Source organism: Myxine glutinosa, chromosome 12, assembly GCF_964187855.1.
Source record: "Myxine glutinosa chromosome 12, kmMyxGlut1.1, whole genome shotgun sequence".
Lineage (NCBI taxonomy): Eukaryota > Metazoa > Chordata > Myxini > Myxiniformes > Myxinidae > Myxine > Myxine glutinosa.
The window spans coordinates 16,421,746-16,440,175 of NC_136272.1; the positions used below are offsets into that span (position 1 = coordinate 16,421,746).

The 18,430-nt window shown below is 46.8% G+C and overlaps 1 protein-coding gene across 1 annotated transcript in view; it reads left to right on the forward strand.

The window, feature by feature from the left end:
- The window catches only part of LOC137438171 (voltage-dependent L-type calcium channel subunit alpha-1D-like), a 429,914-nt gene that overhangs the window by 351,029 nt on the left and 60,455 nt on the right, over window positions 1-18,430 (forward strand). Inside the window, exon 23 of the mRNA XM_078766514.1 lies at window positions 2,917-3,024. Within this exon, the coding sequence (XP_078622640.1) occupies window positions 2,917-3,024 (108 nt within the window). The remainder of the gene's footprint in view (window positions 1-2,916; window positions 3,025-18,430) is intronic.

Sequence of the window (18,430 nt, forward strand, 5' to 3'; positions counted from 1 at the left end):
CTCTCGATGATGCGCATTGCATCGTCTGGTATGTCACGAGGTGCAGAGGACAGCAGCAGCAGCGCCTCAGTGAGTTCTGGCAGTACCGTCCAGACTGCCCATGCAGTGTTCTTGCCATGTCTATGAAAACTAGACACAGTGTCGCATCCAGTTAGAGCGTGGAACATTGGCAGTGCACGAGCCTTCTCTCGTCCCAATCCAGCTGCTATTTCGTGTGCTGCTAGGTATCGGAAACTCTGGCCTGTTCCGAATGCCAGTCACAGTTTGTCTTCTGGTTGCAACTCCTGTGTCAGGGACACTGCCAGCACCACAACATCGGTGTCTACAGTCCGGATGAGTATTGCATGGTGTCCATGCTGGACTGCGTGAGATGCATGCAGCAACATCCGACTGTCAGCCTCTTCATGGTTACATGGGGCGAGTGAGGTCAGATCTGGCAGTAGTGGCTTGCTGAGCACTGCCTCTCCATCAGTAATGACGAGTTGCTTGTCCTCCTGGTCAAACCATTCCATGAGAGCTGCTGAGAGGAACCTGAACAGCTCGGTCTTGTTGCTGTCCACTCGTAGGAAGTTCTGCCAGTTTCCTGGTATGGCTGCGGCAGCCACCACACGTCTCCGCACACCTTGTCCCCGCTTTGCACGTGTACTACCTTTCAGTGAATCAGCAAGGTAAGTATCCCAGACCAGATCCAGGCGTGACACTGTTTGCAGCTTCGTGGACATATATGGGATGAAGATCTGTTGTGCATACTCTTCAAAGGTCTTTGATGCAGCCGGCTTCAGCATCTGGACGATGGCTGCTCCATCAAGCACAATACAGGTCATGACAGGAGTCTCTGTCTTTGCGTCGGAGACTTCTTCCAAGCATGTGAGGAGATCACTCTTGGTACCAGTGCAGAGGCTTCCACCATCAGACAATGCAGGAGGACATGCCTGATTCTCGTGACAAAAGAACTCCTCAAGGTTTCCATCCCTCGTCTGGCAGCCAATGTACAGGCGTGCGAAGAGTTCACGGTCATTCTTGATGGAGGCGAGCTGTTGCTGACCTTTGCTCTGGCTTCTTGGAGTGGAAGTGCTGAACACCTTCAGCTTGTTACGAGGAATGGGTGCGTCCACTGCCTTTGTTCTGTCCAACAGACACTCTCTGGTGAAAGCCTCGAACTGCTCTTGGCCAATCCTCTTGGCATTCATCACGGTCTCCACAGCAGCAGGATCTGCGATCTCCTTTGTGTCCAGTTTGACTACATCCTGACTCTCCTCCTCGAATGGGTTGCGCATCTCCTCTATGACACCGACGAGAGAGCGAACATCTTTCACAAATGAGGCCTGTACACTTGGCGTCTGATCATGATGACGTGTGTCTGCTGTTTGCCGTCTCCAGTGTTGGTTCCCATCCTGGAATTCTTCGATCACCCTGGCAACTTCTGGTCCCGCAACCATCCAGCGACGTAGGGCACTAGGGTTGTCAGTGAGCCCAACTGCTCCACCGTCTCCTTTGATGCAGGCATTATTCTGCTCATGTGCCTGGTCAATCGGGATTGAAGAGAACACCCTCTGTGTTTTCTGAACGGTGAAGTGGCTTTCCCTGAATTTCCTGGCTACATCTGGGTGTTTGATGGTGAGTTCGGCCATGTCCTTCAGGTGCACTGGTATCCACCTAGCATAGTGGGTGTGATCCAGTGCATGGAACCAGGGGACCAGCTCTGTCAGAGCATCGAGGTACATCATTAACGATCCCTGCCTGAGAGAACGCACATACACTAGAACCAACAGTTCTAGTTCCAGCACGGTTGCCCAGTAGTGAAACTGGGGGATGTCTTCTCCTCTCTGGCAACACCAGTCTTCAAACTCCGGAAGGTCCTCTGCATCCCTGGTTTCTCCCAGACAGTAGTGGTTGTAGGCACGGTGTTGCAGGATGTACAGTGCTGCTGCAGTCACTTGATGTGCTCTTCTTGTGCGCAAGACATGGGATGCTCGCAGGAATGAGTCTGCTGTCCCTGCTGTCGCAATCTCGGCTTGCACAAGTGCTTGCACCCAACCACTCCCTTTCAGCCAGTCCCCCAGTGTCCTCAGTGCCGCCATCTCTATGTGGAGGCCACCAAACATCACCACTATCTGGTCTTCACCATAGCTCTCTGGCCACTTCCACTGTATCTGCTTGGCCAAAGCAAACAGTGGCTGATCAACGGTGACCACTGGTGTCTGTCCAGGATTCAGGTGTTCCACAGCATTCTTCACGACGTCCATTGAGTGCCGGATCATGGCCACTGTGTGGGCACTCTCCAGGAAGAGTGGAAGCAGCGACGTGGGGCAGATGACTCGAGCATCTGGTGGCTGTCGGCTGGCATGAAATGCAGCCCAAGATGTGTTGTCATTGTCCACTGTACCAGTGTTGTCTTCCAGGACTCGCTTTGCATTGCCTAGCCATTGGTATTCTTCATCAGTCTGCTGTTTGAAGTCTCCTCTGGTCAATGACGCCACTTTAGCAGCTGGGACAGGCGACTTCTTGATGCTGCTAGTGACAGGGGGTACATCAGTGTAGTAGTGCGGCAAGGGGGCGACTGTCTTGGACCGTGCATCCCCAGATCCTCCAACAATGACGATACTCCGATCCACTCCTTCACCAGTGTAAGGTGGTACGTCCAGAGATAATAGCAAATGTAGATTTCAAGTGGCGGCCATTTTGAAATCCAATATGGCGGACATAAAGAGAGAATTTCAAGTGGCCCAATATCTGAAAATGTTCGCAACATATTAATGTACATTTGTGCCAAATTTGGTGCTTGTATCACAAAATGCACAATTCTTTTGAATATTTGGGCTAAGCCGCCCCACTATCTAGTTGTTCCTCAAGTTTCCTTGACGTAACTTCCTTGCATTTTTGATCTTTGGAGATGGTCCGCATTTGTCTTCACAGCACGTGGTACAGTGTGTCTTTGTGGCCATACGCACCATTGGCAACATCATGATCGTCACTACTCTCCTTCAGTTCATGTTCGCGTGCATTGGAGTGCAGCTGTTTAAGGTAGGTTTGAACACTTTTAATACTCCCCAAAAAATTATGTCTCATGGAGATTGCTTGTTTGAGTATGATAAATATGATACTTGTGATACTTGATATGATATGATACCTCAATATGATACTTGTGATACTTGATATGATATGATACCTCAATATGATACTTGTGCATGCAGCTGAAACTGCAGTCCTCACCCTCCATGCCTCCTCCAGTTGCCCGCATCCCCTCGCCCACCTCCCATTCCTTCCACACAACTCTTCTTCTTCAGCTTCTTCAGCTGCACTTTGCTGGTTGTAATGAGTGCAAATATCTTGAAGGCATTTTATTGTCTTCTTCTGAGAAGTCTCTCTTTGAAGAAGGTCTTGCGCCCTGAAATGTCTCCACCTCTGCCCTCACGGCAGTGTATCTCTGTGACCATTTGGTTGAGATAATTTGTTGTCCGTAATTGTGGACACACCGAGTTAGAGGTGATGAAGGCAACTAAACGCCTCATACAGCACTCCAATTTCTTTGTTGATGATGTTGAGGAGAACTTTCTGAAACCCCATTTCCGGGTATGAAATTTTCATCTGCTGCACAGTTTTGATGAAATCAATTATTTTGCTCAGGAAAATGTCAGCATTTTCAAAAGCAAATTTCCAAATCTGGCTTCTCACGAATGCCCACTTGTGACGTAACAAATGCAACGCATAGTGAGTTTCTGGTCTGAAATGAGTTGGAGTGAGTTAAGCGACTGAAATTTTGTTGACTGCAGCTGCATTTCCTCAATGCACAGTGAGGACAATGACTTTGAGAGTGTGACAGTATACGCAACAACAGTGACAATGTGGTAATACACCTGACAACCGCAGTGACAGTGACCCAGAGGCCAATCCCGCATAAATAATCCAGGATACTGATTCCGATTGTGAGAACTCCGATGGCAATGCCGAGGATGATTCCTACAGGCTTATCATGGATCTCTGGTAACTTGGGCGCATTTAAGGGCAAATAAATGGTGTAGTTCAGCGTTCCTTTTGTGGGCTCCCTGGGTTTGACCGACATTGTCCCAGAGGGCTTTGCGTTCCCCCTGGGGAGGTTGAGAATGAAGGTAAAAGTGGTGTAATCCTCCCTCAGTGGTGTTTATTTTTTTGCTGGTCAACACTGGTGTTTTGCATGCAGGCCGATACATCAATGTGTGTGCCCTTCCTCAAATTGGTGTTAAATTGGGCGTCCAATCTGCTGGCATTAGTTGGTGGACGTTAAAGATCCCACGGTGTCCTTTGCACAGAGTAGGTGGGCTATCGCCAGCACCAGGAACAAATTCCAAATTCCTGCTCTAACCTATAGGGTCAGTGATTCCACCCCTTACCAGATTGGCAGCATATACAAGGAGCTGTACTTCTGGAATGCCAGAGTACGAGTCAGTCATTGTTCTTGACGGAGTCCAGTCAATGCGTATGCTGACTCAACCAAGACAACACGATATAGCAATACGGACACAGGGCTCTCATGAAAGGGGCAGTGACCTCACTCCTTACAAAATTGGTGGAATATAGCTCCCGGAATATGCCAACTCAACCGAGACAACACAATACTGTTTCGTAATAGGGACACAAGGCCTTCATGCAGGGGGCATCGACCTCGCCCCTTACAAAATTGGCAGAGCACAGCTCCCTGCCTATGCTGACTCAACGGAGACCAGACAATATAGCAATACGTACACAGGGCCCTTCACCATAGCTATGGAATGGGCCCATATGGTCAGCCTTTCACCATGGGGAGTACTCACACCAGAAGAGCAAAGACCCCATTTACCTTCAGCAGCCATTCAGAGAGCAGACGAAAAGGTGCTTCTTATGCCTGAGCTTCGTCTCACGACCACCATAGCAGAATCTGTCCAGGTCTTTCGTCACTGGAAGGCACACATTTGTGGATCGGGGAAGTTGGAAGAGTTGGTGAGGGGATTCTCCAGGGGATCTGGACACTCCCACCCCCCCCCCCCCACCCCACCCCCCATTTTTCAACGTAAAACAAAACGACGAAAAAGATTTGAAATACCAGTGTATAAAAATAAAGGACTGCCAATTGTGCTGCTGTTGACCACAAAGCAAACCTGTTGATATTTTTGTATCTTCCAACTATTTAATATCATTAATGGAGTCTTAGCCGAGGCCTGATTTCGTACATTAATGCTCTCTTTGCTTTCTGAGATTAAAAACATTCCCTATCTCGCATCGCGCTGCGAACATGTCGCACCCGGTTATCAGGCAGCTGCAGTGATTCCGGAGAAGTGAAGGTAATTTCCCACCTTGGTGCACTCTCGCTGTTTGTAATCTCCGGCATTTTTTTTTGTTTTTATAAATGAGTTTTAAAATTACTGCAATTACACATTTTTAATTCTCAGGTTTGGCTTCAGATAGAATGATCACATTTGAATATATCTCATCCATTGCAGAAACTGGTGGTTTAAATGGACGCTGAGCACCTTTAACAGGAAATCGATTCCTTAGAATCGGTTTAAAACCGTTTAAAACCCTGCAGCAAACTTAGAATGCAAAAAAATTCAATGCAAACCTAACACTGATAATTGCTCATCCCAAATTGGTGTCATGGTCACGTGACTGCACTGATTTTGAAAGTTAATCATGCAACACATGCTGATTTCAAATCCCCATCCAATGTACAAGATAAATTATGATTTTCCGCTTTTCAGGTCTTGCCCTGAGAGTAAGGCCGGGATGACAGGTACGTGGATCGAGCCCTCATTGTGCTGAAATTTCAGGAAATCAAGCACGAAGTCTCCATGAGGCATAAACTTTGTTCCAATGATTAGTTCCTTGTATTGTGGATCTGGGGCGGCATCTATTACCGTCGTTTTCATGATTTTGTGGATTGCTGGATCAAAGCGCCTCACAGAAACGACATCAGGGTCCACAAGGTGACCTGGTGATACATCAGCTCTGATGTGAAATCGTTCCGTTGCGACTTTCCAAGATTAACCGCACAGATATAGCCTATTCTTGGAAAACCCACATGGCCACTGTGACCCCCCCTTTTCCCCCTTTCCTAAATCTCAAGATCCACCTGTCGTAACACCCCACCCCACTTGGGGAGAAGTCTTGGCACGACGAGAAGGTGACACGATAGTGCAGACCTCACATTGTTACTTAACTGGAGCAAATAAATGCACAGAACAGTTGAGCAAACAGACTCTGAGCTTCTGTTCATCAGGAAACCAGACTGAAAGCAAAAAGTCGTCTTTGCCATTAGAAAATTAAAATGGCTAACATGAACGTCAATGGGAATAAATAGCACCCCAAGAACAATGTTCCGCAGGTTACATCACGCTCTGGATATTACTGACCTTTCTGGTTGTGATCACGATCGGAGGGTATTCTTCTTTTTTCTCTCTACTGAGTCTAAAGCTCATGGAGGACCTGCAACACAAATCGCACACACCCATGCAGATGAATATACATTGGACAACCCACATGGACAACACTGCACTTGACTTCAGACAAACACAGCCTTAACTTCCTGGGAAGTATGGGGGTTAGCGACGCCAATATAATAATGAACCCTTACCTGTACTGAATCATACGCGCCCACGAACCAATGACGGACGACAGATGATTAATTATCTCTGTACTTAAGGCCTTTACTCACACGACAGTAGGTGGACTGGAGGAATTCATGAGACAATAATAGTTGTTGGCAAACTGGCAAAGTTGTTTCAGGGTCGCCCTGCTTGTGGTGTGGAAATCGTACAGGCACTCGGGCGAAGGGAGGGAGGGAGGACTTGGCGGAGTAGGCGTGGCATATGCGGGATGGGACGTGGTGTGTCGGCTGGATGGGCGTGGTTTCCACTTTACAAGCTCGATCTTGGCAGCATCCCAGCATCACGTCTAATGAGTTATCCACCCCAATTTTGGTTGTGCCCGCCTCTTATATGCTCACCCGCTGACGTCACTGGTGACGACTCGCAACCCTCCATTCCCTCTCCCCTTTGGCCTGTAACTCGGCTGATGTGTGGGGGCAAACACGTTCCCTGACCTTTCACCCAATTTGCAAGGCTGCCCGGTCTCAAAGAGGCCTCATTGGTCTTTCGCTCCTAAACTTGGCACCTCGTAGCTTGCCGAGACACTAAAAAAACAAAAGAAAGGATAACTAAGGTAAAGACATGAAATAAGGTTCAAACGGGATGTAGATTTTTAGATATAGTCATGAGGATGAGTTTGCAGTTTCTAACGATGCAAATTAGTGAGGCATGTCAGAAGTCAAGTTTAACTACTTTGCACTTATTCTAAAACACTCGTTAAGGATATAACAGCTCTTTGTAAAGTTTTCATTTCCCCCTCAGAGCCATTTCTATGAGAGAAAGACCGTTGAGTCATGTCATGCCTTTAAATCGCCATAAATCTCTGACTTCAACACTCCCTGATGGGGGCTGCCTAGGAAAGACAATGTGCTCGAGAGGCAGACAGTTCGTTCTGCCTTGGGTTAGTCTCGGACCTCACCACTCACTATCAGTGGTATGCCATTGACAAGCATACACACACACACACACACACACACACACACACACACACACACACACACACACACACACACACACACACACACACACATATATATATCAGTCACTATGCGACCTTCATATCATCAGTGGAGAACCGCCAGCAAGGTGTCCCATACAGCTGCATTAGGTTGCAGCTGGAGAACCAGATTAGGATACAACATTAGGTTGGAGAACCAGATTACAGATACCATTATTAGTAACTCCCAACCGCAACCAGGTCGACTCCATATGATGAGTGGATACCAGAGATAACGTCACCGCGTGGCAGGCGGTGCGTATCGCTCCCAGCAAGGTGCAGCAGCAGCTGTATGGGACACCTTGCTGGCGGTTCTCCACTGATGATATGAAGGTCGCATAGTGACTGATATAAAAACCGAAAGGGTCACAGAGTTACAAGTGTATGGAAAGCCTCACTGCGTTGCCCTGATGAAGCCCCAACAAGGGCGAAACCAGGTCGGTAACTGTGAGTTTTGCATGCACTTGTGACAGTATCTGTATTTATAATCCGTAATGACGCACTGCTAGATGGTTCCTCTGGAACTTTGCAGGCAAGGCGGACGTGCATGGCGATGACGTCATGTTGTCTGCTCATTAGGTTGGAGAACCAGATTACCAATACCATTATATATATATATATATACATATATATATATATACACATGTATATGTACATGATTACAGACGTGGCCCGGATAATTTAAAAGACGTGTCTATCAAAGGACCATGGACGCCATCTACAACGCTCACCTCTGTTTACCATACGTGCCCAGCATCGGTTTACCACACCTGTGAGATGAATTCAAGCAGATGGTGAACCGTGCCAGTGGATGCGTAACTAATATTAATTGGTCAAGCGAACCCGTGTTATGCGTGGCACCCTATTGTCTATCAGACCAATTAATCACTTGGGTTAGGGATAATTTGGTACGTGACTACGTGCTTTTAGGCTCAATTGCGCCAGGAGCGCTATCCCTGATCAAACCCGAGCAGGATAAGTCAAGACAGTCAAGACACGATATTAACTCTTTCATACATTTATTGCAACAAGCAGGAATTGGTCGGAGAAATGGCAGGAAAACTCAGGATGGACAATACAAGGCATTCCATACTATATACAAGCTTGAATACATTCCCCTTATCCCCTAAACGACATAGCCACCATCAGATGCCTTAGAACAATTACTTTGAACTTTTAAAACAAAAGGCGCTAGACACCCGAAGAAATGAGAGAGTGCAGGAAGACAACAACAACAACATGCATTTTAAAGGCCATTTTCCCTACTAGAGCGGGGGTTAGCCTTGCGTTCCCCATGACAATCTTCTCCATTTTGCCCTATTTTCTGCATCTCTCCTTGTTAACCCCCTTGCCCGCATTTCTTCTTCCACCATCTTTAGCCAAGTCTTTCTCGGTCTTCCCCGTCCTCTACTTCCTTCTACATTCATTTCCATCACTCTTCTCAACCAGTCACTTTCATCCTTCCTCAACACATGACCAAACCATCTCAACCGGGTCCTCTTCACAGCATCAATCACAGGCTCTATTCCCATCATCTTTCGCAATTCATCATTTGTCTTCCTCTCTCTCAACGATACTCCGCACATCCGTCGAACCATTCGCATTTCCACACTTTCCAACCTTCGTTGCTGCTCTACGTTCATTACCCATGTCTCGCTCCCATAAATCATAACACTTCTCACACATGCAGCATGCACCTTTCCTTTCAGCTTCAACGACACTCCCCTCATCATCAGCACGCCACTCAGTTCCCGAAACCTCTTCCATGCACATCTCACTCTAGCAACCGTTGCCGAGTCTGATCCACCTTCTCCATTCAGCATGTCTCCGAGGTAGCAAAATGTTTTCACACCTTCCAGCTTCACGCCGTCTCCAAGATCCAACTCAACATTTCCTCCATCTGCAGTTCCCTCTGTGCACACCTTACATTTGAATGTAGCTGCCACACTGGTTAATGACCCTCTCAGACCACTACATTTTTGATGAACCCACTCAGCGCACATTGTACATTGAATGGAGTTCACTCCGACACCCTTCCGACACACAGCACAGGGCCACTTCCCAGTTCTTTCCACCTCACCACATGCTTTACCACTTGCCATCACCTTCATCTTTCCGATATTCACCTTCAGACCTTTTGTCTCCATACATTCCTTCCACTTGTTCATCTTTTCCTTCAGTCCATCCATACTTTCCGCAATCAACACCAGATCATCAGCATACAACAACTCCCACGGTAAACCCTCCTTTACGTTCTGAGCCAGCACCTCCATCACAGCTACAAATAGTAGTGGACTTAGTACCGACCCCTGATGCACTCCCACTTTCACCTCAAACTCACCACTGATCCCGTCCTTCGTCCTTACAGCTGTGCGCGCTCTTTTGTACATTGCCATCACTACTCTGATCAACCATTCCTCCACTCCTAACTTCCTCAATGCCCATGTCAATACTTTGCGTGGAACCCTATCAAATGCTTTCTCCAGATCAACAAACCCAAGAAACAACTTCTTCCTCTTCTCCATGTACCTCTCCTGCAACTGCCTCACAATGAAAAGCGCATCTGTCGTTCCTCTTCCTGGCATAAATCCAAACTGCATTTCATCGATCTTCACTTTCTTCCTTATCCTCCTCTCCAACACCCTTTCCAATACCTTCATTCCATGCTCCAATAACTTTATCGCTCGGTACGAGCCACACTCCAGCGGGTCACCCTTCCCCTTGTATAGAGGGACGAGGGTACTCAGTTCCCAAGCCACTGGAATGCGGCCTTCTTTCACCACCAGATTACAGATCTCTGTCATTCTCTTCACACCCCCAACTTCCTGCTGCCTTCAACATATCTCCCACAACTCCCGTCGGCCCTCCCGCTTTTCTACCCTTCATTGCTTTTATCGCTTCCTCAACTTCCTTCTCAGTTATCTTCTCTGCCGGTCCTAAAACTGGGTTACTCTCTATGTTGCCATCCCATTCATTCTCTGTATTCAACAGCATTTCCATATATCTTTTCCATCTTCCTTTAATTCCATCTGGGTCGACAACGATTTGTCCCACTTCATCCTTCAAGCAACTCACCCCCATCACATCACACCTCTCTTTCGCTATCTGCTTTGCACTCCTGAATACTGCTTTCTGACCCTCTTCCGAATCCAAGCGTTCTCCGAATATTTTCCTACATGCCTCCTGCGCCTTTGCTACCTCTTTCTTTGCAGCCTTCCTGGCTGCCTTATAACTTTCATGCTCTGCTGTTTCTGCTCCCGTACCCTTCGCCTTCTGCCACTCCTTGAACTTCTTCCTCTTCTCGTCAATCCTCTTTCCAACTTCATCATCCCACCACCATGTTTCTGAGTGCCTCGGTGGTCCTTTTGTCCATCCACATACCTCACCAACGGCTCCCAACAGACTAGCTTTCATTGACATCCAACCACTTTCAAGCTCAACCACATCATCCTCGACCCTACTCAGCCTCTCTTTTAATGCCTCCCTTACTGTCACCTCTTTCAACCTCCACACCTACCTTCATTCTCGGTTGGTACTTCACCCGCCGAGCTCTCCTCGCACCTTTCACCCTTATGTCGCAGACAACCAAGTGGTGCTGTGAAACAGCCTCCTCCCCCGGGATCACCTTTGTGTCCCGGAGGTGCCCCCTATCTCGCCTACGCACCATCAGGTAGTCAACAGTTGTCGTCGACCCACCTGACGTGTATGTAACAAGCTTATTATCCTCTTTCTGGAACTGAGTATTACAAATCAACAAATCAGCTCCATCAGCAAACTCCAAAATCCTTTCACCTTCTCCATTTCTCACACCATATCCGTAACCCCCATGAACTCCGTCAAAACCATCCATACTCCTTCCCACATGTCCATTTAGGTCTCCTCCTACCACAACAACGTCCTCATCTTTCACGTTTTCCATCAGCTTCGCTATCGCACACCAGAACTGGTCCTTCTCTGCATCGCTTCGACCAACCTGCGGAGCATATCCCGAGATGACGTTCACCAAGAGCTTTCCAATCATCATTTTCACCATCATCAACCTATCACTCAGTCTAGTCACACTCACCACACTGTCTACAAACTCCTCAGAAAACAGGACACCAACACCATTCACGCCCTCCAGGCACCCTTGCCAAATAAACTTGTATTTCTGTCCCTGCCTACCCTTCACCATTCTCACACCACTTCCCTTCCATCTCGTCTCTTGCACACAACATATGTCCACTCTTCTTCTGACCAATACTTCCACCACTTCTCCTGATCTCCCTGTCATTGTCCCTACATTCCATGTCCCAAACCTCAGAAACCGATCTCCACTTGGGGCTGTACCCTGCCCACTTGTAGTTGTAATTGTCATGGTTCTCTTTTTGAGGCAATGTTTTTTATGGCCGGATGCCCTTCCTGACGCCAACCCTCTTAGTCGTCTCTTACGACACGCAGGGATACGGTGTACCTATTCTAATCCAGGGTAAACACTGGGAAACGTTTAAAACATGGAAATTCGGGGGTTGGGGGGGGGGGGTGGGAGGGCGGCGTCAGCATCACGGCTGCGGTTTAAACATATTTAAATAATATTTAAACAAAACCATGACAAACAATCTGGGAAAAGTCTCTAAGTGAGAACGTGTATTTGAGAAAGCAGGAGCAGAGGTGGAAGAAAAACCAGATATAGGGGGCGGGGCACAAGTCGAGACGAGGAGTAGAGCGAACAAGCACGTGTCCGGGAGGAGAGAAAGAATTAATAAAGAATTTTTTTTGTTTGCTTGTTTATTTGTCTGTTCTGTTTTCAAAACGCTGGACAAAGGGTAAGATGTTCGTGGGAGGTAGGGGGGAGAAAAGAAAATCAAAGAAACAAGCGAATACTACGAAGGAAAGAACCCATATTCACAAAACTGACGGGGGGGAGGGAGCCTGGAGAGACCAGGCCGCGTACGAGGCGCGAACAAAAAAAACCGACTAATTACACACAAATTTGCAACAACTACAAAGAGTGAGCCGAGAAAGCTCGTCCCTAACCGTTCGTCACCCCCCATGTCACCTACCCTACCCTTGCCCTGACCCGTATTTACACAATTTACAAATTCATCTCTCACGTCTTGTCCTTCCCATTCCCTCTAGTTCCAAATTTGTCATCAATCCCTCCCAAGAAGGAAGGGATGGAATTACATACAATGTCACCCCCACGTCATGATGCGTCTCACCATTCCAAACATCTGCAAAATCATGGTGTGGAGTTATATCACCTTAGGCGAGTGGATGCGGATGGTGCGAAGGGATTTTTCTCCCTATTTCCTAAATGACCTTAACACTTTACACTACCCTGGGTCTTGCCCTGCCAATCCATTGGCCATCATAACTCTATACAACAACACACAACATGCATTTTAAGGCCATGTTCCCTGCTAGAGCGGGGGTTAGCCTTGCGGTCCCCATGACAATCTTCTCCATTTTGCCCTATTTTCTGCATCTCTCCTTGTTAACCCCCTTGCCCGCATTTCTTCTTCCACCATCTTTAGCCAAGTCTTTCTCGGTCTTCCCCGTCCTCTACTTCCTTCTACATTAACTTCCATCACTCTTCTCAACCAGTCACTTTCATCCTTCCTCAATACATGACCAAACCATCTCAACCTGTTCCTCTTCACAGCATCAATCACAGGCAATATTCCCATCATCTTTCGCAATTCATCATTTGTCTTCCTCTCTCTCAACGATACTCCGCACATCCATCGAACCATTCGCATTTCCACCCTTTCCAGCCTTCGTTGCTGCTCTACGTTCATTACCCATGTCTCGCTCCCATAAATCATAACACTTCTCACACATGCAGCATACACCTTTCCCTTCAGCTTCAGCGACACTCTCCTCCTCATCAGCATGCCACTCAGTTCCCGAAACTTCTTCCATGCACATCTCACTCGAGCAACCGTTGCCGAGTCTGATCCACCTTCTCCATTCAGCATGTCTCCGAGGTAGCAAAATGTTTTCACACCTTCCAGCTTCACGCCGTCTCCAAGATCCAACTCAACATTTCCTCCATCTGCAGCTCCCTCTGTGCACACCTTACATTTGAATGTAGCTGCCACACTGGTTAATGACCCTCTCAGACCACTACATTTTTGATGAACCCACTCAGCACACATTGTACATTGAATGGAGTTCACTCCGACACCCTTCCTGCACACAGCACACGGCCACTTCCCAGTTCTTTCCACCTCACCACATGCTTTACCACTTGCCATCACCTTTGTCTTTCCGATATTCACCTTCAGACCTTTTGTCTCCATACATTCCTTCCACTTGTTCATCTTTTCCTTCAGTCCATCCATACTTTCCGCAATCAACACCAGATCATCTGCATACAACAACTCCCACGGTAAACCCTCCTTTACGGTCTGAGCCAGCACCTCCATCACAGCTACAAATAGTAGTGGACTTAGTACCGACCCCTGATGCACTCCCACCTTCACCTCAAACTCACCACTGTTCCCGTCCTTCGTCCTTACAGCTGTGCGTGCTCTTTTGTACATTGCCATCACTACTCTGATCAACCATTCCTCCACTCCTAACTTCCTCAATGCCCATGTCAATACTTTGCGTGGAACCCTATCGAATGCTTTCTCCAGATCAACAAACCCAAAAAACAACTTCTTCCTCTTATCCATGTACTTCTCCTGCAACTGCCTCACAATGAAAAGCGCATCTGTCGTTCCTCTTCCTGGCATAAATCCAAACTGCATTTCGTCGATCTTCACTTTCTTCCTTATCCTCCTCTCCAACACCCTTTCCAATACCTTCATTCCATGCTCCAATAACTTTATCGCTCGGTACGAGCCACACTCCAGAGGGTCACCTTTCCCCTTGTATAGAGGGACGAGGGTACTCAGTTCCCAATCCACTGGAATGCGGCCTTCTTTCACCACCAGATTACAGATCTCTGTCATTCTCTTCACACCCCAACTTCCTGCTGCCTTCAACATATCTCCCACAACTCCCGTCGGCCCTCCTGCTTTTCCACTCTTCATTGCTTTTATCGCTTCCTCAACTTCCTTCTCAGTTATCTTCTCTGCCGGTCCTAAAACTGGGTTACTCTCTATGTTGCCATCCCATTCATTCTCTGTATTCAACAGCATTTCCATATATCTTTTCCATCTTCCTTTAATTCCATCTGGGTCGACAACGATTTGTCCCACTTCATCCTTCAAGCAACTCACCCCCATCACATCACACCTCTCTTTCGCTATCTGCTTTGCAATCCTGAATACTGCTTTCTGACCCTCTTCCGAATCCAAGCGTTCTCCGAACATTTTCCTACATGCCTCCTGCGCCTTTGCTACCTCTTTCTTTGCAGCCTTCCTGGCTGCCTTATAACTTTCATGCTCTGCTGTTTCTGCTCCCGTACCCTTTGCCTTCTGCCACTCTTTGAACTTCTTTGAACTTTGAACTTTGGCCATCATAACTCTATGTGGTTCTAAAAACCAATTTCCATCTCTATATATAAAGGAGGAGTGTCTGTCTGGATGTCCGCTTATAACTCAAGAACTACACATCGGAGAAAAGTTTTAGACACAGATTCGGAATCAGCATAAAATTCCGGTGGTTATAGGCTACTTTTTATTTTAATATCAATGGTTTAAAAAACCGGGCCAGCTGCAATTCCATGGTGTAGTTTGTGGCGGCGCTATTGCCCCTTTCCGATCCCATGACGCATTGCGGGTTCCGATTCGCGATAAGGTCTATGCGCTATCACCGACAGTCCGACACTTTTCCACCTTTTCCATACCTTTTAATCAGATTTAACTTATCGTCCATCGTAACCACATTACGCTTGGAAACACTAGCATTAGCCTTCTTCGGACCCATGGCTAACACAGACACAGTAAAGGAATACTGTACGTCGCCTCTGTTTTGAATGAGAATCAGCGGTTGCGCGTACGTACAGTATACTGTACGTACATATTTATATTTTTTTAATGTGCTTTTTATTGTATTTTAAATTGTTTTTTTAGCTTCTTTTATTGTTAATTTATGTACTATTTTATTTATTTTAAATATATTTTTAAGGAAAACAAATGTTTTCATGTCCGTAGGAGTGACGTAATGTCACACATAATGACGTTCGCTGCCCGGTCATGAAAGAAATTATGATTCTCTTGCCAAAGTGACATGAAGATCAGGCAGTAAACCTCCCAACTGAGTTTCTCAACAGTCGTCAGCCTCAAGGACTCCCAACACACAGGTTGATTCTCAAGGTGGGAGCACCAATCATGCTTCTAAGGAATCGTGATCCACCAAAGCTGTGTAATGGAACACGATTGACAATCCAGCAAATGATGCCGCATGTCCTAGAGGCAACCATCCTCTCAGTAGTCCGGCAGATATGTGAAGAATTGTGGTAGAATTGTGCCTTTGATGATACAAGCATGAAACTTGGCACACAGTTAGGGCATACCCTTACAGTGAAATTTGGATGTAGGGGCATTCCAGATTTCTCCTTGGCCCAAAATGGCGGCCATTTTACAAAATGGCGGCTAAGAAGGACATATTTACCTATTATTTCAGACTTGTCATTTGTGCTGCTATTGAAACACAATGTAATGAGCATATTATAAATTGTCATGTACATGCTATGCAATACCTTCATACTGGGTTCAAAATTGGAATCTACGGTGGCCTATAAGGGGCAGAACAAATGGTTTACCATTGCAATAGACAGGACTGGTCTAGCGGTTTAATTATTTAACTTTGCATGACTATCTGATTTCTCCTGGGTGTAATTTTGGTTCAATACCTTTATATGAACAACTTTGATGTAGCTTTATGAACTTTCCTATCATAGACTAGGTGACTATAAGGAACAATGCAAGGCTAGTGAAAAGTTACGAAAGCGAATTACTATATTTATGATAATAATGTATGTATTTCTTTTTCAGATGATAACTCGACTGCACTGCACCTTCGCTCATTGACTGTAGTAGCTACCTAGATTTGGTTCCCAATTTGTATATTGATTGGATGGTGGTGGTGGATAATGCTTAATTGACAATGGCCAACAAAAATTTCAAGCTATTAGACCCCCAAAGCCCTAGTACATCTGGAACAAACATGCCTTATCTGACAGATTGGGAGAAGTGTGTGTTATGTCAGGAGGTCACCGATGAGGCCCTTGCCTGTCCAGCTGATTCCAAGCGAACCACAGGGTCCGGATACCAAACTCTTGCAGATTATCTCCTCACCTTCAGCCAGATGGGCTGCCTGCCAAAATCTCTAGAACTGTCCCGCCTGGACGATGGTGAAGGTATCCAGTCAACCTTCCAGAGCCACAAGGCTAAGTGGCATGATTCATGCAGACTGAAATACAACAAAACTGAACTGCATCGGGCACAAAAAAGAGAAACGTCTAGTGAAGAAACCGCAAGTGTCTCAAGAAAGTACACCCGTCACAGAGTACATGTAGACCACACACAGCCACAGCCTGAAAAGTGTTTCTTTTGTGACAAACCAGCGGGTACTAATTCTCTGCGAAAAGCTTCCACCTTCGACCTCGATAAACATGTCAGGACAGCTGCCCTGAAACTAGGAGATCAGGCACTTCTTGCTAAACTGAGTGCAGGTGACCTTATAGCACAAGATGCACAGTACCACGTGAAGTGTCTGGTGTCACTTTATAACAAAGCAAGGGCCACAAGCACAACACTGAATGAACAAGATGATATCAATCACGGTATAGCACTTGGAGAGCTAGTGTCCTACATCGATGATGCCCGCACTGATGCTCTTGTACAGACACCAGTGTTCAAGCTGGTAGACCTAGCAAGACTATACACCACCAGGCTGGAACAGCTTGGAACAGTCTTGACCAGGCGTGTCCACTCCACCAAACTCAAAGATCGAATCATGACATATTTTCCAGACCTAGAGGAGCACATGTCCGGTCGAGATATTCTGCTTGCTTTCAACCAGGATGTTGGCTCAGCCCTTCAGAAGGCATGTGATCACGACACTGACAGTGATGGAGTTTGTCTTGCTAGAGCCGCAAATATAGTTCGTAGAGACATGTTGAAAATGAACTCAACATTTAGTGGTTCATTTGAAGCCCACTGCCAAGAACATTCGGTACCTAATTCGCTTGTATCACTAGTTTCTATGATCTTGAATGGTCCTAACATCCAAGAGCAGTCAAGCCACTCGTCGGTATCAACACCTACTCTCACAATCTCACAACTCCTTATGTTCAACAGTTACTCACGCCGCAGAGAGAGTAGCAGTACTACCACGTCCACGAGGCACAGTCACAATCGGGAGACTCCCCTGCCTGTGTACCTGGGCACCCTTATCCACACAAAGACTCGAAAAAGAGACCTGGTTGATACTATGTTCAACCTGGGTCTCTCGATCTCCTATGACAGGGTGCTTAGCATCTCCACGGACTTGGGGAACAGAATCTGCCGTTTCTTCCAAAATGAGGGTACAGTTTGCCCCCCTGAGCTAAAAAGTGACCTCTTCACAACTGGGGCAGTGGATAACATTGATCATAACCCCAGTTCAACAAGTGCCCACGACTCCTTCCATGGCACTGGCATTTCACTTTTCCAGCACCCAAATAGCGATAGCCGTGGAGTTCAACGGGTAAACCCAGATGACACATCAACAACAGATGCACACCTGCCACAGTCATACACCATCGTACCTCCTGTTGTTCTGGGTAAATGTGACCCACCTGTACCCAAGCTAGCGGGTCCCAACAAAAGCAACTGCCAACTCATCCCTGAAGCAATGCAGATTGAGTACAGGTAACTGATTATTGTGTTTGAACTGTGGACAGTTATATGTGTAC